Source organism: Leptopilina heterotoma, unplaced genomic scaffold (genome assembly GCF_015476425.1).
Source record: "Leptopilina heterotoma isolate Lh14 unplaced genomic scaffold, ASM1547642v1 Lhet_47, whole genome shotgun sequence".
NCBI classification, from domain to species: domain Eukaryota; kingdom Metazoa; phylum Arthropoda; class Insecta; order Hymenoptera; family Figitidae; genus Leptopilina; species Leptopilina heterotoma.
Window position 1 is genome coordinate 36,346 of NW_025111098.1, and position 21,507 is coordinate 57,852.

General features: G+C 24.8%; 1 protein-coding gene across 1 annotated transcript; it reads right to left on the reverse strand.

Annotated features, from left to right (window-relative positions):
- Nucleotides 1-8,173: 8,173 nt before the first annotated feature.
- On the reverse strand, nt 8,174-17,540 carry LOC122507429 (zinc finger protein 484-like). The gene is made up of 4 exons (XM_043620131.1): nt 17,312-17,540; nt 16,943-17,086; nt 13,523-14,360; nt 8,174-9,891 (listed from the first exon to the last, which is right to left on the reverse strand). Exons 1-4 carry the CDS (start codon nt 17,444-17,446, stop codon nt 8,885-8,887), a joined length of 2,124 nt encoding a protein of 707 aa, XP_043476066.1. The 5' UTR covers nt 17,447-17,540; the 3' UTR covers nt 8,174-8,884.
- Nucleotides 17,541-21,507: the final 3,967 nt, after the last annotated feature.

A 21,507-nucleotide genomic window follows, 5' to 3' on the forward strand; every position in this document is an offset into this window, starting at 1 on the left:
GGACAACAAGTATTTATACATGTGTGTGAAGATAAAAGCCTACAAATATTTTACTTTTAATTGTTTTCACAATATTTGATTGAAATACTCGAACAAATTCAGTTTGAAAGTATATTTTATATCAAAAATGTATTATGGGATCAAATGGTCCACTAATCCAAGTTATGTAATTTCTTTCTAACCTAACAGAAGGGTTAAATATTTAAATGTGGGTTTTAATTTATATAATTAATTTTATTTATAATTGTTTTCTTATTTTCAGTGAACTTGTAAAAATTCATGGATTTAAAAAGAAATAAAAAATGAAAAGAAAAAGAAAGCAATATTAGGTCCTGCCTGAATGGTGAGTTTTTTCATTGTATCAATTGATCCTCATTTGTATTAAAAAAAAACCCTTAAGGGGATGTTAAAGTCAATACGATTTTTCCATTGAAGCTCTGCGTTAAAATCTCATCGACTTTGACACTCCTTGAAAAAAAATTATTATTACTGTATCTTTTAAAAAATTTTCTTTTTTGTAAAATAGAATTCTGAAAAGGTAAACGGAGTTGGTTTTTTGCTCTGAAACTTCAATTTTTATGAAAAAGCTGAAGTTCGCAACGTTTTTGAAAAAGAAAAATTATAAAAAGAATTTTTTGCAAGTTAATTTATCTACAATTACGATGTGCATAAATTTTTAAGATTAAGAAGTTAATTCTAATTCTTAGATGATAATTAGAAACAAATAATTTCATTTTTTTGCTAAATAATAAATATTAATGTCTTGTTATTTTTTCGTTTTCGTTTTCAAAAACGTTGCGGACTTCAGCCTCATCAATTTTTAAAAAAAATTTCAAAAATCGGTAGTCTTTGGTAGTCTTTTTAGGGTTTCGTGGTCCATGGCCGAAAGCCTTATAGTTTCACTTTGGCGTCCGTCCGTCCGTCCGTCTGTCCGTCGTAATTTGGGGCACTATAGATCCCAAATCAGTCAGTCAGTCAGTCTTAACCACAATGGTTTATGATAACCAAAACAGGATTCGTAAATGCCTGCTTCTATTTTTTCTCTATTAATGTTAATGTTAATTGGTGGAGAATCAATTTATAGAAATTAATTGTACATTAATTAAACATCCATAGTTTTTCTTTTTAAATTTTTTTTTTCTTTTTAAATGCCACGAAACCCTAGATGTAGGCGTTTTGCGCCTGCTTCTCTTCCAATTTTTTTGTTTTAAAAATGCTTTTAGGGATATTTAGAACTTAGCCGTGTTAAATTACTTATTTATATTGAAAGAAAGCCTTTAGTCAATTGTCCTAAAATTCGGCGCCTCCCCTTCATATAATGCTTATTGAAACACCAGTGCAAGATCATTTATACTGAATTTTCCGTGTAATATGATTCGTTTACATGATTCATGTAATATAACTTGAGTGCAGAATAATTTATTCCCATTTGAAGATTACAGTCAAATATATGCAAAACTATTTTTCAATAGGAAAAATAATATTAGATTTTACTTAGAATATTAAAATAGAAATAAATACTCGAAAATATAGATGTAAATTTATTATGTTTATTGCAAAAATTATTTACTACCTTTAACAAACGGAAAAAAATGATATTGTCCGCTTACTTCGATTATTTTGCAAGACGTTACATTAAATAGGAATTATCTTAGAAATTTAAGTATAAGAATCATATTCCCACTATAAGAATTCTATGAAAGGGATAGAACGTTGCTTTAGGCACTAAAATTATTCACTGACAATGAGTGGTAATTTTTGCTTCTCTACTTCATACCTTTTAAACTATTTTTATTATTTTTATTTTAAAAAATAGAAAAATTATAATTATTTCCCAAAATTATATATTAAATTATTTTATTTAAATTTTTTGTCATTTAATAAACTTGTTAAAAATAATTTTTATTCAAATAAATAACGGCATTTTTCTTGAAGTGACAAATAAATACAACCTTTTTACGCACTTTTTCAAGATTAAAAAATCATAATCATACCGTCGACAGGGGTATAATTATGGAACGCGCGATTCTTTTTCATGTGATATTTTTGTAAGAAATTATTTCAATCTGGTTCTTGTTTTAAACAATTTTTTCCTAGTTTCATTAAAGAGCTTATATTATAAACAATTTCGTCCTTTGGCGACAAAAGTATGCCATTTAAATTAAGATTTGAAAAACAAATTATCTCAAACTTTTTTATTTTAGATTGACTGAAGTATAATAAAAAGTCGGATAATTATAGTAACTTTTATATCTGAATTCAATTTGAACTTGAAATTTTTATTTTAGAGTATAAGTTTTTATGCTTTTTGTTATATTTCTGTTAACCTGAAATAACCAAAATTTTGAGTAAAGAAAAAACTGAAAAAAATCGCGTTTTTTGTCGCATTATTTTCTTTGTTGACGGTATTTAATAAGATATAAGCATTTTAGTAAAGAATTACAAAAGCATTTGGGTGATTCTCCACGTAGCGCACAATTTCGATTTTACTATTATTGAATTTTTTTTCAAATTAAGTAAATGTTGATACAGAATTTTAAAGTTTAATATTCAAGAACGAAATATCCGTGGTGGGCCGAAGATGTCTAACAAGAATAATTAAGAAAAAAATTCCCTGACTTTTCTTAACTTTTTCCCTGACTTTTTACTAATTTTATTTTTGCTTTCTTGGGACTTTTCCCTGACCAAAAAATGAAATAATTATTACAATTTTTCTTTTTACAATAAACAACCATGATAAATTGATTATACCATGACACGCAAGAAAAACTAATTTTTTAAACAAATTATTAGAGATTTCGATTTTTCTCTTTTTTCACATCATTTGTTTTTACTAACCTTATACTATACTGAACTTTTTTTTGACGTAAAATATAAATAATTATTCATTTTATTTAAAATATATGATAACGATGACGATTTTTTGATTCGCTGTGCAACTTTCATGCGCTTTTCACATATAAAAAACAAAAAAATAAATTTTTTTCAGAAGTGTTTTGTTTTTCTCAAATTCTACTAACTTAGACAATACGAAAATGACAATATTCATTATTTATATTATATATTTATTGCTATATTTAACGAAAAAAACAAATTTTTATATGAAATGGTAGGCAAATTAACACAGATTTTTAAGCAAAATTATAAATTTCTAATTGAAAACAACTCTAGGATTTTATTTGTCGTCATGAAGATTAGTTTTTTCCGTTGGATTCATTAGAATATTTGCAACTGACTTCTTAAAAAACACGAGGGACATTAAATTGTACGCTAGACGCGGAGAATCAACCATTTATGATTTTATGCTGAAAATTTAATTTTAATGATTACTAGAAATTAATAAAATATTTAAATTTCGTAAATTTCATCATCAATGATGTGATACTTCTCGTTTTACTCGAATAAAGCATTAGTAGTCGACACTAACTTTTTAAAATTACCGGTGAAATTAATATTTATTTTCGAGTTTTCTTTTATTTAATAAAAGAAAATAAATATTCATTCATCATAACAATGATTTAAATAATAATATTTTACTAATAAAGTAGTTAATGACTCATTATTAGTTAAATTCGCGTTTAGATTATGCCAAAATAACTAAACTTTTTGGTAACTAATTCAATTAGTGAAATTTAACTATTGTCGTAGTTATTTATTCACTAAAAATTAGTAATTTTCTACTAATAATAATTAGTATTTAATTACCCCCGTTTACCCTATAAAAACTTTAAATAAAAATAAAACTAGAAAAATTAATCCTAGATGGTAAAAGGTACTGTCAAAAATTACCACTTTGTAGAGAATCACTCACATTTTAAAATAACACAATTCAATGTATAGTAATGTCACGAATGAATGAAAGGCATCACATTTCCAGCAGGAAGGAAGATTAATATTTAAAGTAAAAACATTAACAAAATTTTCCATAAAAATAAAATGTTGTCAATAAATAGTCTATTTTCACATTTATTAAAAAGAAGAGCTATCGATATTAAAAAATTTTGTTTACTTTTAAACACTCGCTAGAAAAAAAACTTGCTAAAATTGTAAACGGCGTTTTTTTAACAGTTATTTTACTAGTCACTACTTATTGAAGATGAGTGAAAATACGGCGAAAATCTTTAGTCGAGAAATAAACATAACACGGGCCACGGCAAACGTGAAGAATGTAAACAAGACAACGGCGCGGCGGACCGGTCCACATGTCATCGGTCCTACCAACATTCAAACTTTGGAGTACTGACTTTGGAGGTAATTCGGTTTGAAAATGCAGAAAACTCGGTCCTTTTTGAAAGGGAAAATAAAAACCTTCAAGTCGGCTGAGACGAGGAGTGACACCAGCAACTGTCAGCAGCGCGTGGCCTGTTTGAATTTAAAGGACGCGCGGTCCCAGTACCTAACCTCCAAAAACAAAGGCGATCTGTCACGGTGGTTGTCGCGTGACACGGTCTACTTTCTTGACAATTCCCATGCGAGCGGTCCCAGCTTCCACAGGCAAGTCCGCGAAAGCATTGAAAATTCAAAACTGCCGGCACTTTCGCACAGTGACATTTGGTTCGATTCAAACCGGTGTCGACGTGCCGCCGTCGTACAATCGAGACCTAACCTCTCTCTCGCAGCGTGTACCTCGACTGGCTCGGGGTTAACCCTTTGCCCTGCCGTGTACCGGACAAATTGTGCAGGCCAGGTGAGCGGGGGTGGCGAGTGCGATAGGCTACTTTGAGCTACCTCGTGAACATGCGAATGCAGACTGATTGGAAGGAGGAGTGAGGGTACTTACCCACGTCCTGATCGGTGGTGGTGGCGGCGGCGGCAGCGGCGAGGGAATTTCTCCACCCGGTGGCAGTGTGCGCGACGGCCATGACAGTCGGAGACTGCCGTCTCCGCCAATCGGAGCACGCCTGCGCGAGTGCGCGTCGGTCGTCTGCGCAACACGGTTTTCGCTGCGAACCACGATTCAATCTCGCTTCGGACTTCTCAGATGAAACATCCTGCGAAAATTATTCTTTTCAAAAGAAAATCTCTCCGTTTCCAAAGTCTTCAAAGTTCGTCTTCTTTCGAGGAAATCACAAGAAAGATCCTAAGGACAATTCATCTTACTTACAACCACCGAGTGTTTAATCCTTTGCAGTTGCTTTTTCGCCACTTTTGAATTTGGAACTTTTTCATAACATCAACAAATCATTCAATTCCTCTCCTCAAGTGTCATTGAGAAGAGTCATTGTTTCAATTTTTACTAGAAATTAAAATAAACAAATAAAATCAGTTTTATTTTCTTAAAAAAAGTGATTATTTAAAAATTGTTTAGTTTTAATAAAATACATTTAAAAAATTGTATTTACGCAATTTAATCATTTTTCAAAAATAATTCTCATTCTTCATTTTTTAAACAAATGTAAGTAAAATTTATTTTGTTTTCTAATTTGCAAATTTAAATGTACTTTTCATAAAATATTTTTTTAAGAAATTTTTTTTTTATTTATTAAGAAAAACAAACTAAATAAATATATTTTTTAAATATTTGAATTTTATTTTTTCAATCTTTATTGCTAAGTGATAAAAAATACTTAACGTTAAATAAAATGTTTAAATTGTTGAGAAAAAGAAACAGTAGTTCCCTCTGTGATTACGAAAATTTAATATGTCAATAAATTTCCAGCATGAGAAAGCAGAAAGTGAACAGTGGCGCCATCTGACAACAAGAGTAGATTTTACAATGAAACCTTATTTGTTTATTACCTACAATTTTCTGTTTCAAATTTTTTTTTAAATAGACTTTAAATCTTTTTAAATTATTCTCAAAAAATTATTATATTTTTTTGAAAGGATTCAATTATTTTCCTAAATAATGAAAATCTTTGCTGAAATTCAATTAATTTCAATGCCTACTATTTTCAGAAAATTTCCTAAAAGAATTTAATTATTTAGAACAATTTTCATTGAATTTAAAAAAAATCAATTATTTAAAAGAATTTTTATAAAATTCTTCTCGGAAATTTAATTATTTTTGAAAATGTTAATGCAACTCTTCACAGAAATTCAATTATTTTAAAAAAATTTAATAAAATTCTTTAAATAATATTTCAATTTCGAAAAATTTAGTTCATAATTAAATGTTAGAAGAATTTATGAATTTTTCGAAATAAAAAATTTAATTTCAAAAGATTTTTAAATTGAAAAAAATTTGAAAATTTTTATTCAATTTTTCATTTTAAAAAATGATTAATTTATTTTCTTCTTCAAAAATGATTAAAGTTTTGAATAATTTTAATTATTCAAGAAAAAAACTATTGAATTTTGGAAGAATTGCAGTTGTAATTTTTAGAATTTGTTAAATTACAAAAAGATTTTATACAGTAATCATTTAATTAATCGAAAAATTCAATTATTTTTACAAATAAAGTTTTCCACAAGAATTCAATTCTTTAAAATAAAAATGTCATAATATTCATTATATTTCGAAAAAATTAATTATTTAAAACAATGTTTATAAAATTGTTAAGAACAATTCAATTATTTTTAAAAATAACAAAATTTTTCATAGAAATTCAATTCTTTTTAAATATTTTAATAAAATTTTTTGCAATAATTCAATTATTTTCATAAATAATAAAATTCTTCTCGGCAATTCAATTATTTTTGAAAACTTTAATTAAATTCACAGCAACTATTTAATTACTTTCATAAATAATAAAATTCATCGCAGGATTTTAATTATTTTTAATACAATTTTACAAGAATTGATCAAAAAATGTAATTATTCTTATAAATTTAATTTCAATTCCTCCAAAAATTCAATTATTTAAAAAAAATTTTTTTAATTCTTTGAAAGAATTCAATTTTTTACAAAAGTATTAGAATTTTTCACAGGAATTCAATTATTTTCAAATATTTTAATAAAATTGTTCGAAAGAAATCAATTATTTTAAATACAATTTTAATTAAAGTTTTTATAAATAATTCAATTATTCATTTAGATTTTAATAAAATTCGTTCAAAAAATTCAATTATTTTGAGGCATTTTAATAAAATTCTTTGCAAAATTCAATTGTCGTCATAAATAACTATTCATCACAAGGATTCAATTATTTTAAAGAGTAATAAATTTCTTCTTGGAAATTCAATTATTTAAAAAAATTCCAATCGTTCGCAAGAATTTAATTATTTTTATAAATAATAAAATTCATCACAGTTTTTTAATTATTTTTAATGCCAATTTTACACGAATTGCTCAAAAAAATGTAGTTATTCTTAAAAATTTGATTTTAATTCCTCGAAAAAATGAATTATTTAAAAAAAATATATTTTTTTAAATTCTTTGGAAGAATTCAATTATTTACAAAAATATTAGAATTTTCACAAGAATTTAATTATTTTCAAATATTTTAATAAAATTATTCCAATAAAATCAATTATTTTGAGTCATTTTAATAAAATTTTTTGTAAAATTTAATTATTTTCACAAATAACATTATTCATCACAAGAATTGAATTATTTTTAAAAGTAATAAATTTTTCTTGAAAATTCAATTATTTTCATAAATACTAAAACGCTTTTTAGGAATTCAATTATTTTCAAAAAAATTTTAAAAAACACCACAGACATTCAATTTTATTAATAATTGAATTTTTGCTAAGGAATTTATAAAAAATTTGTAAATAATTGAATTCCTATGAAATTTTTATTATTTTATAAAAATAATTAAATATTTGCGTAGAATTTTATTAAATTTTTTTAAAATAATTCAATTCTTTTGGAAAATTTGATTAAAATAGCAAATATTAAAAGTTATTAAATTGAGGATTGAAAATAATTGAAATTTTGCAAAGAATTTTACTAAAATTTTTGAAAATAATTAAATTTCGGAGAAGAATTTTATTATTTCTAAAGATACTTAAAATTATGACCAGAATTTTATTTAATTTTTGATCATAATTGAATTTCTACGAAGAATTTGATTTACTTTGAAAATAATTGAAGTTCTGCAATCATTTATAACGTCTTAAATATTTTCTAAATTATATCGTAAAACTTACGAATTTTTCGTTCTTTTTCTAGTTCGAGCCCTGTAAATAGCATTGCTTCTAACAATAATAATATACGTAGTTTTAAACCAATAGGTTTTACTATTAAATAACTTATTACTTCATGTGTAATTTAAAATATAAAAAATTCTCAAAAATACAAAATTTATTAATTTTCTATTTTATACACACTGTGAGTATTTATAATAAATCACATTTTTTTCTAGTCTGAAGAAAAATAACTATAAAAAAAAAAGATTCTCACTCAGGTTTTTAACTCGCAAACGTAAAATCGTCCCTTATAGGGAGAATACGTTCGAAAACTAATTTAGTTATAAATACGAGTATAAATACAAGTATAAATATTAACAACAGAAGAGTAATAGAAATTTGTTAATTTCTAACGAGGCGTAAACTAAGCTTGTGAGGCGAGCACGTAGAACTAATAATGACTTTTCATGGATAAACTAAAGATCACTCTCTTTGTGTACATTAAGCAAGAATCTGACGGACAGTCAAAACAAAAGTCAGTCCAATGTTATAATTTCGTAATTCAAAAGAAAAAGATAAATTAAATTTTAAATTCGTTTTGGTGGAAAGGCGAAGAATTTAATTTTTAATATTTAAAACTAAAGTTGAATTTGAATAAAAATTACAATTTACGGTCAATAGAAAACATTTGTTAAATTTCATTTCAAATGTTAATCATTTATTATTGACAAAAATTTGTGATTTTTCTTGAAATATAACTTTAAATTGTCCAAATACAGATCATAAATTAGATTCCTTGCGCTTCTACCGAAAGGAATTTGAAATTTAATTCGACCATTCTTTAAAAATAGGAAATTATGACATTGGACTAACTATACTGCATTAAATTGAAAAGAGCATAGGCGTTTTCCTTCTCGGACTCCTTCTGCGGATCGACGGCGTCCGCCCGATGATCGGGCAGGAGAATCGGCTCCATGAGGATGCGCTCTTCGTCGGGCGTGTCCTGCAGGACGATCATTTCCTGGAGGAGCTCCGCGTGGTGGGCGTCGTTCGGCTCGTCGTTTGACTCGTCGGAGTCGCGCCTTTGTCGCTGCAGCTTGGGCCTCTGGGAGTGGATCTTCATGTGGCGCTTGAGGTCGTACTTGCCGATGAAGCGCGCGTCGCAGACGTCGCAGCCGAAGGGCTTGCCGCCGCTGTGCACCCAGACGTGCCGGCGCATGGCGGAGCTGAAGGTGAAGGCCTTGCCGCAGATGGTGCAGACGTAGGGCTTCTCGCCGGTGTGCAGGAGGCTGTGGTCCCGGAGAGTGGCCTTCTGGTTGAAGCTCTTGCCGCAGACCTCGCAGGTGTGGTTGCGGGGGTTGGAGTGCACGGACTTGCTGTGGTTGAGGAGGTTGCCCTGCTGCGAGAAGGTGCGGTCGCAGATCGTGCACTTGAAGGGCTTCTCGCCGGTGTGGACGCGCGAGTGGGTCTGCAGGGTGCGGTTGTTGAGGAAGCGCTTGCCGCAGACTCGGCAGGGGAACTTGGGCAGGTGGGTGTTGAGCGGGTCCAGGTGCGACAGGAGGTGGCGCTTGTAGTTGCCCTTGTGGTTGAAGATGCGCGGGCACTGGTCGCACTGGTAGGCGGGCCCGTGCGCGTGGGTGGTCAGGTGGGTCTCCAGCTCCGACTTGATCTTGTAGCGCACGCCGCACTTGGCGCAGCGGTGCCTGGGGAAGTCCGTGTGGCAGGCCAGGTGCCGCTTCAGGTAGCGCTTCATCACGTAGGCCTTCTTGCAGAGGAAGCAGATGTAGGGGTGCGAGCCCGTGTGGATCTTCACGTGCGCTCGCAGCTCCCGACGACTCTCGCAGTCCTTCTCGCACACGATGCAGAAGAAGGGACCTGAAAATTATTATATTTATTATTTTCCTCATTTCAAATTCCCTCACTTTTCCAGGTTTTTAAAACCACGTTTATATTTTACCATCTTTAATTTTTAATTTTATTCCTAATTTTACCAAACTCCCTGATTTCCAGACAAAACGACTTTTTTCCTGTTCTATTACATTTATTTACGAATTTCTTTAATTGTAAAATTACTCAAAAACTTCAATAACTTCGTTTTTAAATTATTTTTTTACAGAAATTAAAATTTTCAAAAATTTTAAATTCAATTACATATTATAAGAATATTTATTATTATAAAACAAGAAGATATCGAATATAATCGAAATAATTTTTGAAAAAGTTCTTCTTTGAGAATTTTTAAATCCATTTGTTTATAATTCAATTTTACTTAAACTTTCGATTATTCTGACATTTTTCAAAAAAATAAATTAGAAATTAAAAACTTTAAATAATTATAAAAAAATTCCGCATTACCTAAACTTTTTCAGAAAAATTAATTCTAAATTTCCTTAAAAAACTTGTCCAGAATTTAATTATTTTTATAGATAATAAAATTATTCGCAGGAATTCAATTATCCTTAAAAAAATTTGAATAAAATTCTTCGAAATAATTCAATTATTTTTAAAATTGATAAAATTCTCCGTGAGAATTCAATTATTTTCAAAAATGATAGAATTCTTCGTAAATATTCAATTATTTTCAATATTAATTTTTACGTAATTTTGATTATTCTGAGATTCTTCAATTAAATATATATTAGAAAATAAAAACTTCAAGAATTAAAGAAAAATTCAATTAAACTTTTTTAAAAAAATAAATTCTACAGAATTGTTAATTAAAAGTATAAAAAGTTCAAATTTTCTAAAAGATTTTAATTCGAAACATTTTCAAAATTAAATTATTTCTAAAAATTTACCCTATATTGCTTTCAATATTCAATAATAATCTAAAATTTTAACTGAAATTCATTTTTAAATCAATATTTACTAGAAAAATCTTCGAGAATTCAATTATTTATAATGAAAAAATAAATAATTTATTGAATAAATGAATGTTTCTCAACATTGAATTCTCATATAAAGAACTTTGTCAACAAATTTTTAAATAATTAAATTCTCTTGACAAATTTTAATAAAACTTTTAAGAATAAGTTTATTTTTCGGAAATTTGATTAAAATTTTATTTAAAGTAATTGAATTTCTCCAAAGAGAAAAGAGTTTTTGAAACTTTTTTTTTATAAGAGTTTTTGAAAATAACTGAAATTTTGCCAAGAATTTTATTAAAGTTTTTGAAAATATTTGAATTTCGGAGAAAAATTTATAAAGATTATTGAAATTTTGACGAGAATTTTTGTAAATTGTTCAACACAATTGAATTTCTGCTAAGAATTTTATTACTTTTGAAAATAATTGAATTGTTGAGACGAATTTTATTAAAATGTCTTTTTAAATAATTGAATTTCTTTGATGAACTTAAATATAATTTTTAAGAATAATTTTATTTTTCAAAGAATTTCATTAAAATTGTATTTAAAAAAATTGAAAGTCTGATATGAGTTTTATTATTTATGAAAATAATGAAATGTTTGCGTAGAATTTAAAAATTTTTTTAAATAATTGAATTCTTTTGAAAAATTTTATTAATAAGAATAGGATTAAAATCATTGATTTCTTCATGTTTTTTAATAATCTTCTTCTTCTTCTTCTTCTTGACCCTAAACTTTTCCAAAAAAATTAAATCTACAAAATTGTTAGTTAAAACTTAGAAAAATTCCGATTTTCAAAGATTTAAATTTGAAACCTTTTCAAAATTTAATTATTTCTCAAAATCCAGGTTTTTAATATTCAATTATTATCTAAAATTTAAACTAAAATTCATTTTTAAATCAATTTTTATTAGAAAATTCTACGAGAATTCAATTATTTAAATACAAAAATAAGAATAATATTGAAGTATAAATTTAAATATTTGAATTCTTTTAACGAATTTTAATAAAATTTTTAAGAAATAATTAATTCTTTCTAAAAATTATATTCAAATTGTATTGAAAATAATTGAATTTTTGCAAAGAATTTTGTAATTTTTGAAAATAATTGAGTTTTGGAAAAAAATTTTATTGTTTATAAAGTTAATTGAAATTTTGACCAGAATTTTTATAATTTTTTGAACGTAATTGAATTTCTACGAAAAAATTTATTACTTTTGAAAATAATTGCATTTCAGCAATCATTTGTAACTTCTCAAAAATTCAATTTTTCTAAGTATTTTTAAATAAAATTCTTCTATAAGTTAATTATTTTTAATAATTAATTAAATATATATTAAACAATTGAACTAATTTGAGAAGAATTTGAATTATTAAAATTTTTGAAAATTCCAAGTTCTTTAAAATTTCTAATAAAATTCATTCAAAATTGAAATTTTCGAAAATTTAAAATTAACACCTTTTGAAGTTTAATTAATTTTGAAATATTTAAGTAATATTATTCATTAAATTATTTCTAAGTAATAATTTTATGATAGTTTTTCAAGAATTACGCTACCGGTCAAAAATCAGAGTCCATCCATTTTCAGGTGGATGAAAAACATTTCAAAACATAAAATTTATGGAAACTAAAATTTTCTTCTTTTTATTTTTTGAAAGATGATAAAATTTTGAAAAGAACAAGATCTTTCTGAAGTCATTTGGACAATATTTTATTTAGATATGTTTAAAAAATCGTCATTTTCAATGTTTTATAAAAATGTGAATAAAAAAGCTTATTAAAAAAAAAAAAAAAAAAAAAAAAAAAAAAAAAAAAAAAAAAAAAAAATTAAAAAAGCTTATTTTAATTTTTTCAAAATGAGAATTACTTATAGGCATTAACGTGTAATTTTTTTCTTAGAAAAAGCAAGGTCGTCAAACTTCGACCAAAAAAATTGAAAAAATTTGAAAAAATCTTGTTAACAGAAAAATAATTTTTAAAAATCAAATATATTTTTCTTATGAAATTCTCTTGGAAAATCTGAATTTTTTTTTGGTCCAACTTTGACGGCCTGCATTTTCTAAGAAAAAAATTACACGTTAATGCCTATAAGTAATTCTCATTTTGAAAAAATTAAAATAAGCTTAAGATCATTAAAAAGCGTTCATTATTTTAGAAGTTATTTAAATTTTTATAAAACATTGAAAATGACGATTTTTTAAAAATATCTAAATAAAATATTGTTCAAATGACTTCTGAAAGATCTTGTTCTTTTCAAAGTTTTATCATCTTTCAAAACATATATCGAAAAAATTTTAGTTTTCATAAATTTTATATTTAAAATTTTTTTTCATTCCCTTGAAAATGGGTGGATTCTCAATTTTGACCGGTACTGTAAGTTATTTGAAAAGAATTTTATTTTCAGAAATTGTCAGAATTGTGAGAAATAGAAAAAATTGAATGTTTTAAATTGGAATTCGTGGTAATTTCCTAGTTTATGAGTCAAACAAAAAATACACCAAAATTCAGAATTTTCTTACAAATTCTAAAAATTTAATTTTTTCCAGTACTTTTAATAAAAATCCCTGACTTTTCCTTGGCCAATTCTACATTTCGATATATTCTATCCTAAATTTGAAATTATAGTTAGTATTGTTACCGTTGCTTGGCACGTGATTGTCGACGATGTGAGTCAACACCTTGGACAGTTCCTGGTAATTCTGAAGACAGAGGCTGCACTGAAATTGCACTTCGTTCCCGTCCCTTATCTCCTTCACCCTCGTTATCGTGTCGTTGAGACTGCCCAGAATGTCGTCTTTGGAACTTATGAAATAATCCGAGTCCGAGTCGTTGCTCTCCTCTGCTTCCTTTTCCCTGTTGTTGTTATCGTGAAGAAGCAGGGAGTTTTCATTCGAATCCGAAACGCAGTCTTTCTCCTGAGTTGCTGAAGCATTCGCATACAGCACTTCTATCTCCGTGTTTGCAACATTCGCTTCATTTTCCATTGCACTCTCAATAGTCAACAGTCTTTCCACTGGAGGAATTGCCCCAAATAAATCACTAACCGATTGCACATAATCAACATCTCCGTTGCTTACATTTTCTGGCAAATTGCTTGCCGTTGGTGCAGTCTGCTTGCTGGTTGTGCTCGCCAAACTGATTTCCGGGTTTGCAAGAACTGCTTGAAAAGCCTCTCTATTTAGCATGAGGTTTAAAGCTTCGTTAGGTACGTAAGTTATTGCGTATTGAACATCGCCGGAATTGACAATATTTGCGATTGTCTCATTCTTCTCACTATTTAACAAATGAACATTTTGGGAATCAATGCAAATCTCTTCAACTACTTCGTTGGTTTCATCTTTTGATAGTTGCATTTCTTGTTGCGTTTCGTTCTGTGATTGTTTTTCGTCCACTAAATTTATTATTTTCGGCTTAATAATAGATTGTGAAAATTGCAAATTTTCCAATTTTTCCTCGTGAACTTGACAAACGTCTTCCTGCAAAATAATTTAGCATTTGAAATAATACGTATGTTCGCATTTTTAATATTAATTTTTGAACTTGTATTAAACATTAAATATATTATTTTGGATAGTAAATTTAAAAGTTCAATGAAAAAGTTAGATTTATTTCACAAATGATAGAAGTTTCTTATTCTCCAGTAAAAAAAACTTAGCTATTTAAATAATTATTTATGTTACAAATATTCTAAAACACTCAAAACTATTGGTTAATATTAATAACTTTTTTTCTTCTGCATAATTTTTCAAAAATCTTTTGGGACAATAATTTTATGATTCTAAGGAACATTTAAAAGCAAAAAAAAGAAAAATCTATTTTTTTAAATCCTTGACCAGAAAGTCTCCTTAAAGTTTTCTATTACATACAATTCATAGTGCATTCATCTCTATTTTTGATTATTTTTTAAATCTCAATCAATTTTAAATTGTTCATCTGATCAATTAAAAGAATTTTTAAAAATATATTTTAAACTTTGTAAAATAAGTCTATACACTTTAAATTTCTTAATTAATTAATTAATTCTTAATTAGGGTTGCCACAAATGAGGGAAATTAGTAAAAATCAGGTAAAATGAAATTGGTGAGGGAATTTAGAAAAATATCGAGGAATTTTATCAAAAAAAACTGAAAGAATATCGGAATTCCTATAAAAATTCTAATTTTTGGTGTCCTATTTTTGAAATACTTAACAACCACGAATACCTAATTCTCTTTAAATATCTTTTCACTTTAAAATCTTTTTAATCGCAATGAATTTTAAAGCAATACCTAGATTTTTTTCTTATTCCTGCAAAGAATTAAATTTATTTTAAAATAATTAAATTCTAAAATAATTTTTCTTAAAGTTATTAATTATAATTAATTTGGAAAGAAAATTTTGATTAAAAGTATCTATTGTTGTTACTGTATCTGTTTCAAAAATATTTTCATCATTTCAATTCAATTATTATTTTCTAGAATTTTTGACTAAAATTTTTCTTTAAATCAATTATTTTAATTAATTCTTCAATTAAATATATTTTAGAAATTAAAAACATCTAATAATCTCCAAAGAATTGGAATTAAAATTTTTCAAAAAGATTAGTTCTACAGAATTGTTAATTAAAAGTATATGAAAAATTCAAATTTTCAAAGATTTTAATTTAAAACTTTTTCAAAAATCAAATATTTCCAAAAGTTCATTCTACAATGCTTCTAATATTCAATTATTATTTAAAATTTTAACTGAAATTCATTTTTAAATCAATTCTTATTAGAAAATTCTACGAGAATTTAATTATTTAAATACAAAAATAAATAATTTATTGAATAATTGAATTCTCATAAAGAATGTTATCAACGAATTTCTAAATAACTGAATTCTCTTTTGACGAATTTTAATAAAAAATTTTAAGAATAATTTCATTTTTTGAGAAATTTGATTAAAATTGTATTAAAAATAATTGAAATTTCGCAATGAGTTTAATTATTTATGAAAATAATTGAATCCTTAAAAAGAATTTTATTATTTATAAATGTAATTAAATTGCAATAATAGAATTATTGCGAAGAAATTCATAAAAAAATTTGTAAATAATCGAATTCCTGTGAAATCTTTATTATTTATGTGAATAATTAAATGTTTGTGTAGAATTTTATCAAAATTTTTTTTAAATTATTAAATTGAATTCTTTTTGAAAATTTTATTAAAAAAATAGTAGATATTGAAAATTTTTGAAAATAATTTAAATTTTTGCTAAGAATTTTATTAAAATTTTTGAAGATAATTTAATTTTGGAGAAGAATTTTTTATTTTTAAAGATAATTGAAATTTTGACGAAATTTTTTTAAAGTTTTTGAACATAATTGAATTTATGCGAAGAAGTTTATCACTTCTGAAAATAATTGAATTTCTGTAATTAGTTATTCTTATTTTGATTATTATTAAAACCACTCGGACGTTAATGACTTTACATATTATAAGTTCTTTAGAATTTCCAATTAAATTCATTCATAATTGAGAGTTTATAAAATTTCAAATTGAAATCTTTTGAAGCTCGTCTATTTATGAAAATTGTAAACACAATTCTTTAAAAATTCAATTAATTTTGAAACAATTACTTAAGTAAAATTATTCATTAAATAATTTACATTCGAATCGACTTTTTGTTTCGATCAATGGAAACGAAACTAATAGGCAGTAAAATTTCGTGTAGATTCCAAATCAGAAATAAAATACATTCCTAATTTTGTTTTACTTTCAAAATTCGAAACAAAAAGAAAATTCGACTTTGGTAAACGTCCCTGACAAAAAGATAATTATTGTCTCTAAAAAACTTAAAACATGGCACTTTAATAATAATATCAGTTTGAAATTTAAAAAATTTAGAAATGAACAATATTTGTAACAATTTTAATTTCTCTTAATTCTCTTCTTACCGAGATACTTTAAACGCTTTAAACAATACACCAAAAAATATAATTTTTGATAGAAAATTATAATCAATTTGCTCTTTTAATGATAATAATTCTATCATTGTTATCACCACCTAGGTAATAAAGGCTTAATTGAATATTACCTTGACAAAATCGCTCGAAACTTGGAACATTTTTCTAAGTTTTTTCTCCGATTCAATAACCTGCTGTTTAAATTTGTAAAAAGCGCTCGTACGATGAGCACATTTTGTGCACAGCATTGTTGGAAGGCCATCGTTCTTATCAATCTATACACACAATATTGCAATTAGTGTAAAATTAAATAACGCAAATTTTTATTTTCCAAACAAGATAACCTACAATTGTGTAATAGAAATCTAGTTTAAAATGTATAGCGATTTCAACATTTTTATTCAAAGAAATATTAAAATTATTAATCAACAATTTCAAAAATGAACCATTTTATTAAAAAGGATAGAATTTTAAATATTATATTAAAGTTATGTACTTACGCGAATAGACGTTAACTCGATAAGTTTTTTGAGCAAATTTTTCTTATTAAAGATTTCATCGTCCATAGAAATGAAAGTTCCATCAATTTCCATGCAAGCTCGACACATTGGAGCTGCACTTACTTCCCAACTCATTTTAAAAATTGTGTTTTTCAATTTTTGAAAGAAAATTCATTAGAAATGTCAAGACGCGGTCAAGACGAACGCAGATGAAAACATTCGATCATATGGTTGATTCCTAACCTCAAAAATCTCAACTTTCTTATTTTTAGAATAGTATATACGCCACGCTTGTTTAAGTTTTACTCTTTTGATATTTATAAGAAAGAATAACATAATTTTGCTAACTGTAATAAAAGGAAATATTGCCATGACACTATACAGTTGCAAAACTCAAAAAGCTCAAAAATAACATATTATAAATTTTAAAAAACGTTCCAAAATAACCGGAAATCACGCTTTGGATATTTCGAGGTAAATTTGAAAATGGATCAATAATAATAACCTGCGTATGATATTGATAATTATTATAAATAAACTATTATTTTATTGTAAGAACTAGAATCATAATATTATCAACTCTTAATAAGTCTTTTTTTACGTCTACATAATTATGTAAATGGGTTTAGGGCATAAAATTTGTTTAATTTATTTATTTATTAAGGCTTACAATTTATTTTTTATTACAACTTAAGAGTTCATTCACTGAAATATTGATAATAAATATTTAGAATAAATAATTAGAAATTAAAAAAGATTATTTTTCATTAAAAAGTTTTTTTTTGCTAATAAAAAAGTTTTAAAACTTGTTTTTATAAATTTATTTTTGTTTATCGCAAAAGAAAACTAATTTTTCGAACCAAGAATACTTTTGAATATTCAACAAATTATAATGCAGGCTTCGTACTCAATAATTAATTTTTAAAAAACTAGCAAAAAGTAGCTTTGAGACTGAAAAAAATCATTAAAAATGTAGCTGTCGAAAAATTAAATTTGACGACTTATATTTTTCAGAATTTCAAAATTAAATTACATTTAAAAATAGAATAATTTTTTTAATAAAATATTTAAATACCTTTTTATTTTTCCACAAGAATTAAAATATTTTAAATGATTTCAATGTAAAGCCTTTTTGAAATTTAACTATTTCTCAAAATTACAACTGTAATTTTTCCAAAATTCAATAATTTTTTTTTTTGCTGAAATTTTAAAAATAAAATTATTCAAAATTTTAATATACCTATTTCGAAATAAAAAATTTTAATGTAATATTACAGTTTTAAAATTAAAATTTTAATAAGTAACATTTTCAAGAATAATTACATTGTTCGGAGAATTTATAATATGAAATTGCATTGCAAATAATTAAAATTAAATTTAATTGATTAAAAACTTTTAAAAAATAATTAAATTCAGACAAGAAATTTTATTCAAATTGTATTAAAAATTATTGAATTTTTCCGGAGAATTTTATAAAACTTATTAAAATAAAAATTTAATTCTTGAGTCGAATTTTATTAAAATAATTTTTCAAATACAATTAAATTCTTTTGGGAAATTTTATTGAAATAGTACCTAGATATTAAAAATAATTGAATTTCAACTAATTTTTGAAAGTAATTCAATTTCTATAAGAAGAATTTTATAAAAAATTTTTAAAAATAAATGAATTATTACGAACAATTTTATTAAAATTTTCGAAAATAAATTCTTTCAAGAAAATCAGTTAAAAAAAGTATTGAAAATAATTATTTAATTCTAATAAATAAATTATATTTAAAATTTTTTTAAATAATCAAATTCTTTTGAAGAATTTAAACAAAATTGTAAGAATAATTGCATTTTTTAAATGAATTAATTTAAAATTGTATTAAAAAATTGTATATTAACATTGAAATTCTATACGATGAATTTTTTAAGTTATCAAAATTATTAAATTTTTGCATCGAATTTTATTAAAAATTTTAAAAAATTGAATTCCTCAGACGAATTTTGTTATTTATTGAAATAATTGAATTCTTGCAAAGAATTTTATAAGAATCTTCTAAAATATGTTTGCTTTTTTTCGAATAATTTTATGAAAATTGTTTTCATAAATAATTGAATTCGTGAGAAAATGTTATTATATATTTTTTCGAAGAATTCATTTAAAATGTATTGAAAATAATTGAAATCCTGCAATGAGTTTCATTATAGTTATGAAAATAATTGAATTGTTGCAATGAATTCTATTCAAATTTTTCAACATAATTGAATTCCTGAGAAGAATTTTATTATTTATAAAAATAATTAAATTTTTGCGGAGAACTTTAATATATTTTTTGTAATTGAATTCTTCTGTAAATTTTATTATTTAAGAAAATAATTGAATGTTTGCAAATAATTTTATTAAAATTTATTTTAAATAATTCAATTCTTTTAGAAAATTTGTTATTAAAATAGTGGATATTGAAAATAATTAAATTTAGAAAATTTTTTGAAAAGAACTGAATCGTTTGAAAGAATTTTTTTAAAATTTTTTAAATTATTTCTAACAATTTTATTACAATTTTTTAAAATAGTTGAATTCATGAGAAGAATTTTATTACTTGTAAAAATAATTAATTTTTTGCGGAGAACTTTATAAATTTTTTTTAAATAATTGAATTCTGACATAAATTTTACTATTTATAAAAATAATTGAATGTTTGCAAAGAATTTTATTAAAATTTATTTTAAAAAAATTCAATTCTTTGAGAAATTTTTTTATTAAAATAGCAAATATTGAAAATAATTGAATTTCGAAAATTTTTTTAAAATATTTGAATCGTTTGATAGAATTTTATTAAAATTTGTTGATTTATTTCTAACGATTTTATTAAAATTTATTTTAAATAATTCAATTCTTTTAGAAAATTTTTTATTAAAATAGTGAATATTGAAAATAATTAAATTTCGAAAAATGTTTGAAAATAATTAAATCATTTGAAGGAATTTTATTAAAAGATTTTAAATAATTGAATTTTTCAGAAGAATTGTATTCTTCTGTAAATTTTATTATTTATGAAAATAATTGAATGTTTGCAAAGAATTTTATTAAAATTTATTTAAATAAATTCAATTCTTTTGGAAAATTTTAATAAAATAGTATCACTAATTTAAAAAAAAGTATCCAAATAGTATAGCAAAATCGTAAAAAAGTATAGTAATTATAAAAGTTTTTAGTAGATAAGTACGAAGCCTGTTTAATGTAATTTTTATTGTTTGAAGGAAACATTGAAACATTAATGTGATTTGTCTAATTTTTTGTAGAAATAATAATTCAGAAGAACGCTCACTCTAGGACCTGGAATAATTTGCTCTCTAATAATTTATCTAATTAATAAATGAACTTTCAATAGATTAGGGGTTAAATTAAGGTATTAAGATAATTGTAAATGATTATAATTCATTTGATAGCAGAGAAATCGGCTTTAATAAAATACAAAATACATTACATTAAACTTGAATAGGAACTAAATCTTTTAGAAGAGAATTACTTACAAATAAAATATACAGGTAGATGTCAATCTTAAATTGCTTTTTTTTTGCACTTAAAAACTAGAGAAATGAAGGATAACTTGCTACATATTAGACACTTTGGATATGTTCTTTGTATGGAATTTTTTATCAATTTTCTTCCAACTGAAAATTTGCAATAAAAGAATATTGCAATAAAATGATATTCGTTTTCGGTATTTGTCCCTTACATATATGTATGTATGTATAATTTATAATTCGTATTCAAGTTATCTATTTCTTTTTTTATCATACACCATGTACACAAATAGTAAACTAATTCTACCATTTTTTTTTTATTTCAGTTTAGTTTCGTTTACGAAACTAAATAACTAATTATTATTCATCTACTTTGTGTCCTTTTTCTTTTCTATATTTTCTTTTTTGCATAAACCTTAGAAATATTTATTCTTTCCAGGCAACACACTTGCCAAAGTAGTATTTCGTCTCCGTACGCCATTAAAAAAGTTTACAAAATTATTACAAAGTAACGAATTGGTCAAGTTTAAAAAAAATTGAAATCTGATTAATTGCACCTGGAGAATTTTAAAGAGAATTTTATCGAAAACATATAAAAATTCCATTGATTCTCTATTGAATAATAGTTTTTGCTTATTTGTCACGTTTAACTTTTTGCTAAACTATGCATTTAAAGTTAA

Bases quoted from the DNA above. Each gene is read 5' to 3' on its own strand.
- LOC122507429 (XM_043620131.1), bottom strand. From the start codon at position 17,446: ATGAGTTGGGAAGTAAGTGCAGCTCCAATGTGTCGAGCTTGCATGGAA. The intron at 17,087-17,311 runs GTAAGTACATAA...TTGTGTGTATAG, and splicing joins TCGAGTTAACGTCTATTCGC to ATTGATAAGAACGATGGCCT. The intron at 14,361-16,942 runs GTAATATTCAAT...ATTATTTTGCAG, and splicing joins TTTCGAGCGATTTTGTCAAG to GAAGACGTTTGTCAAGTTCA.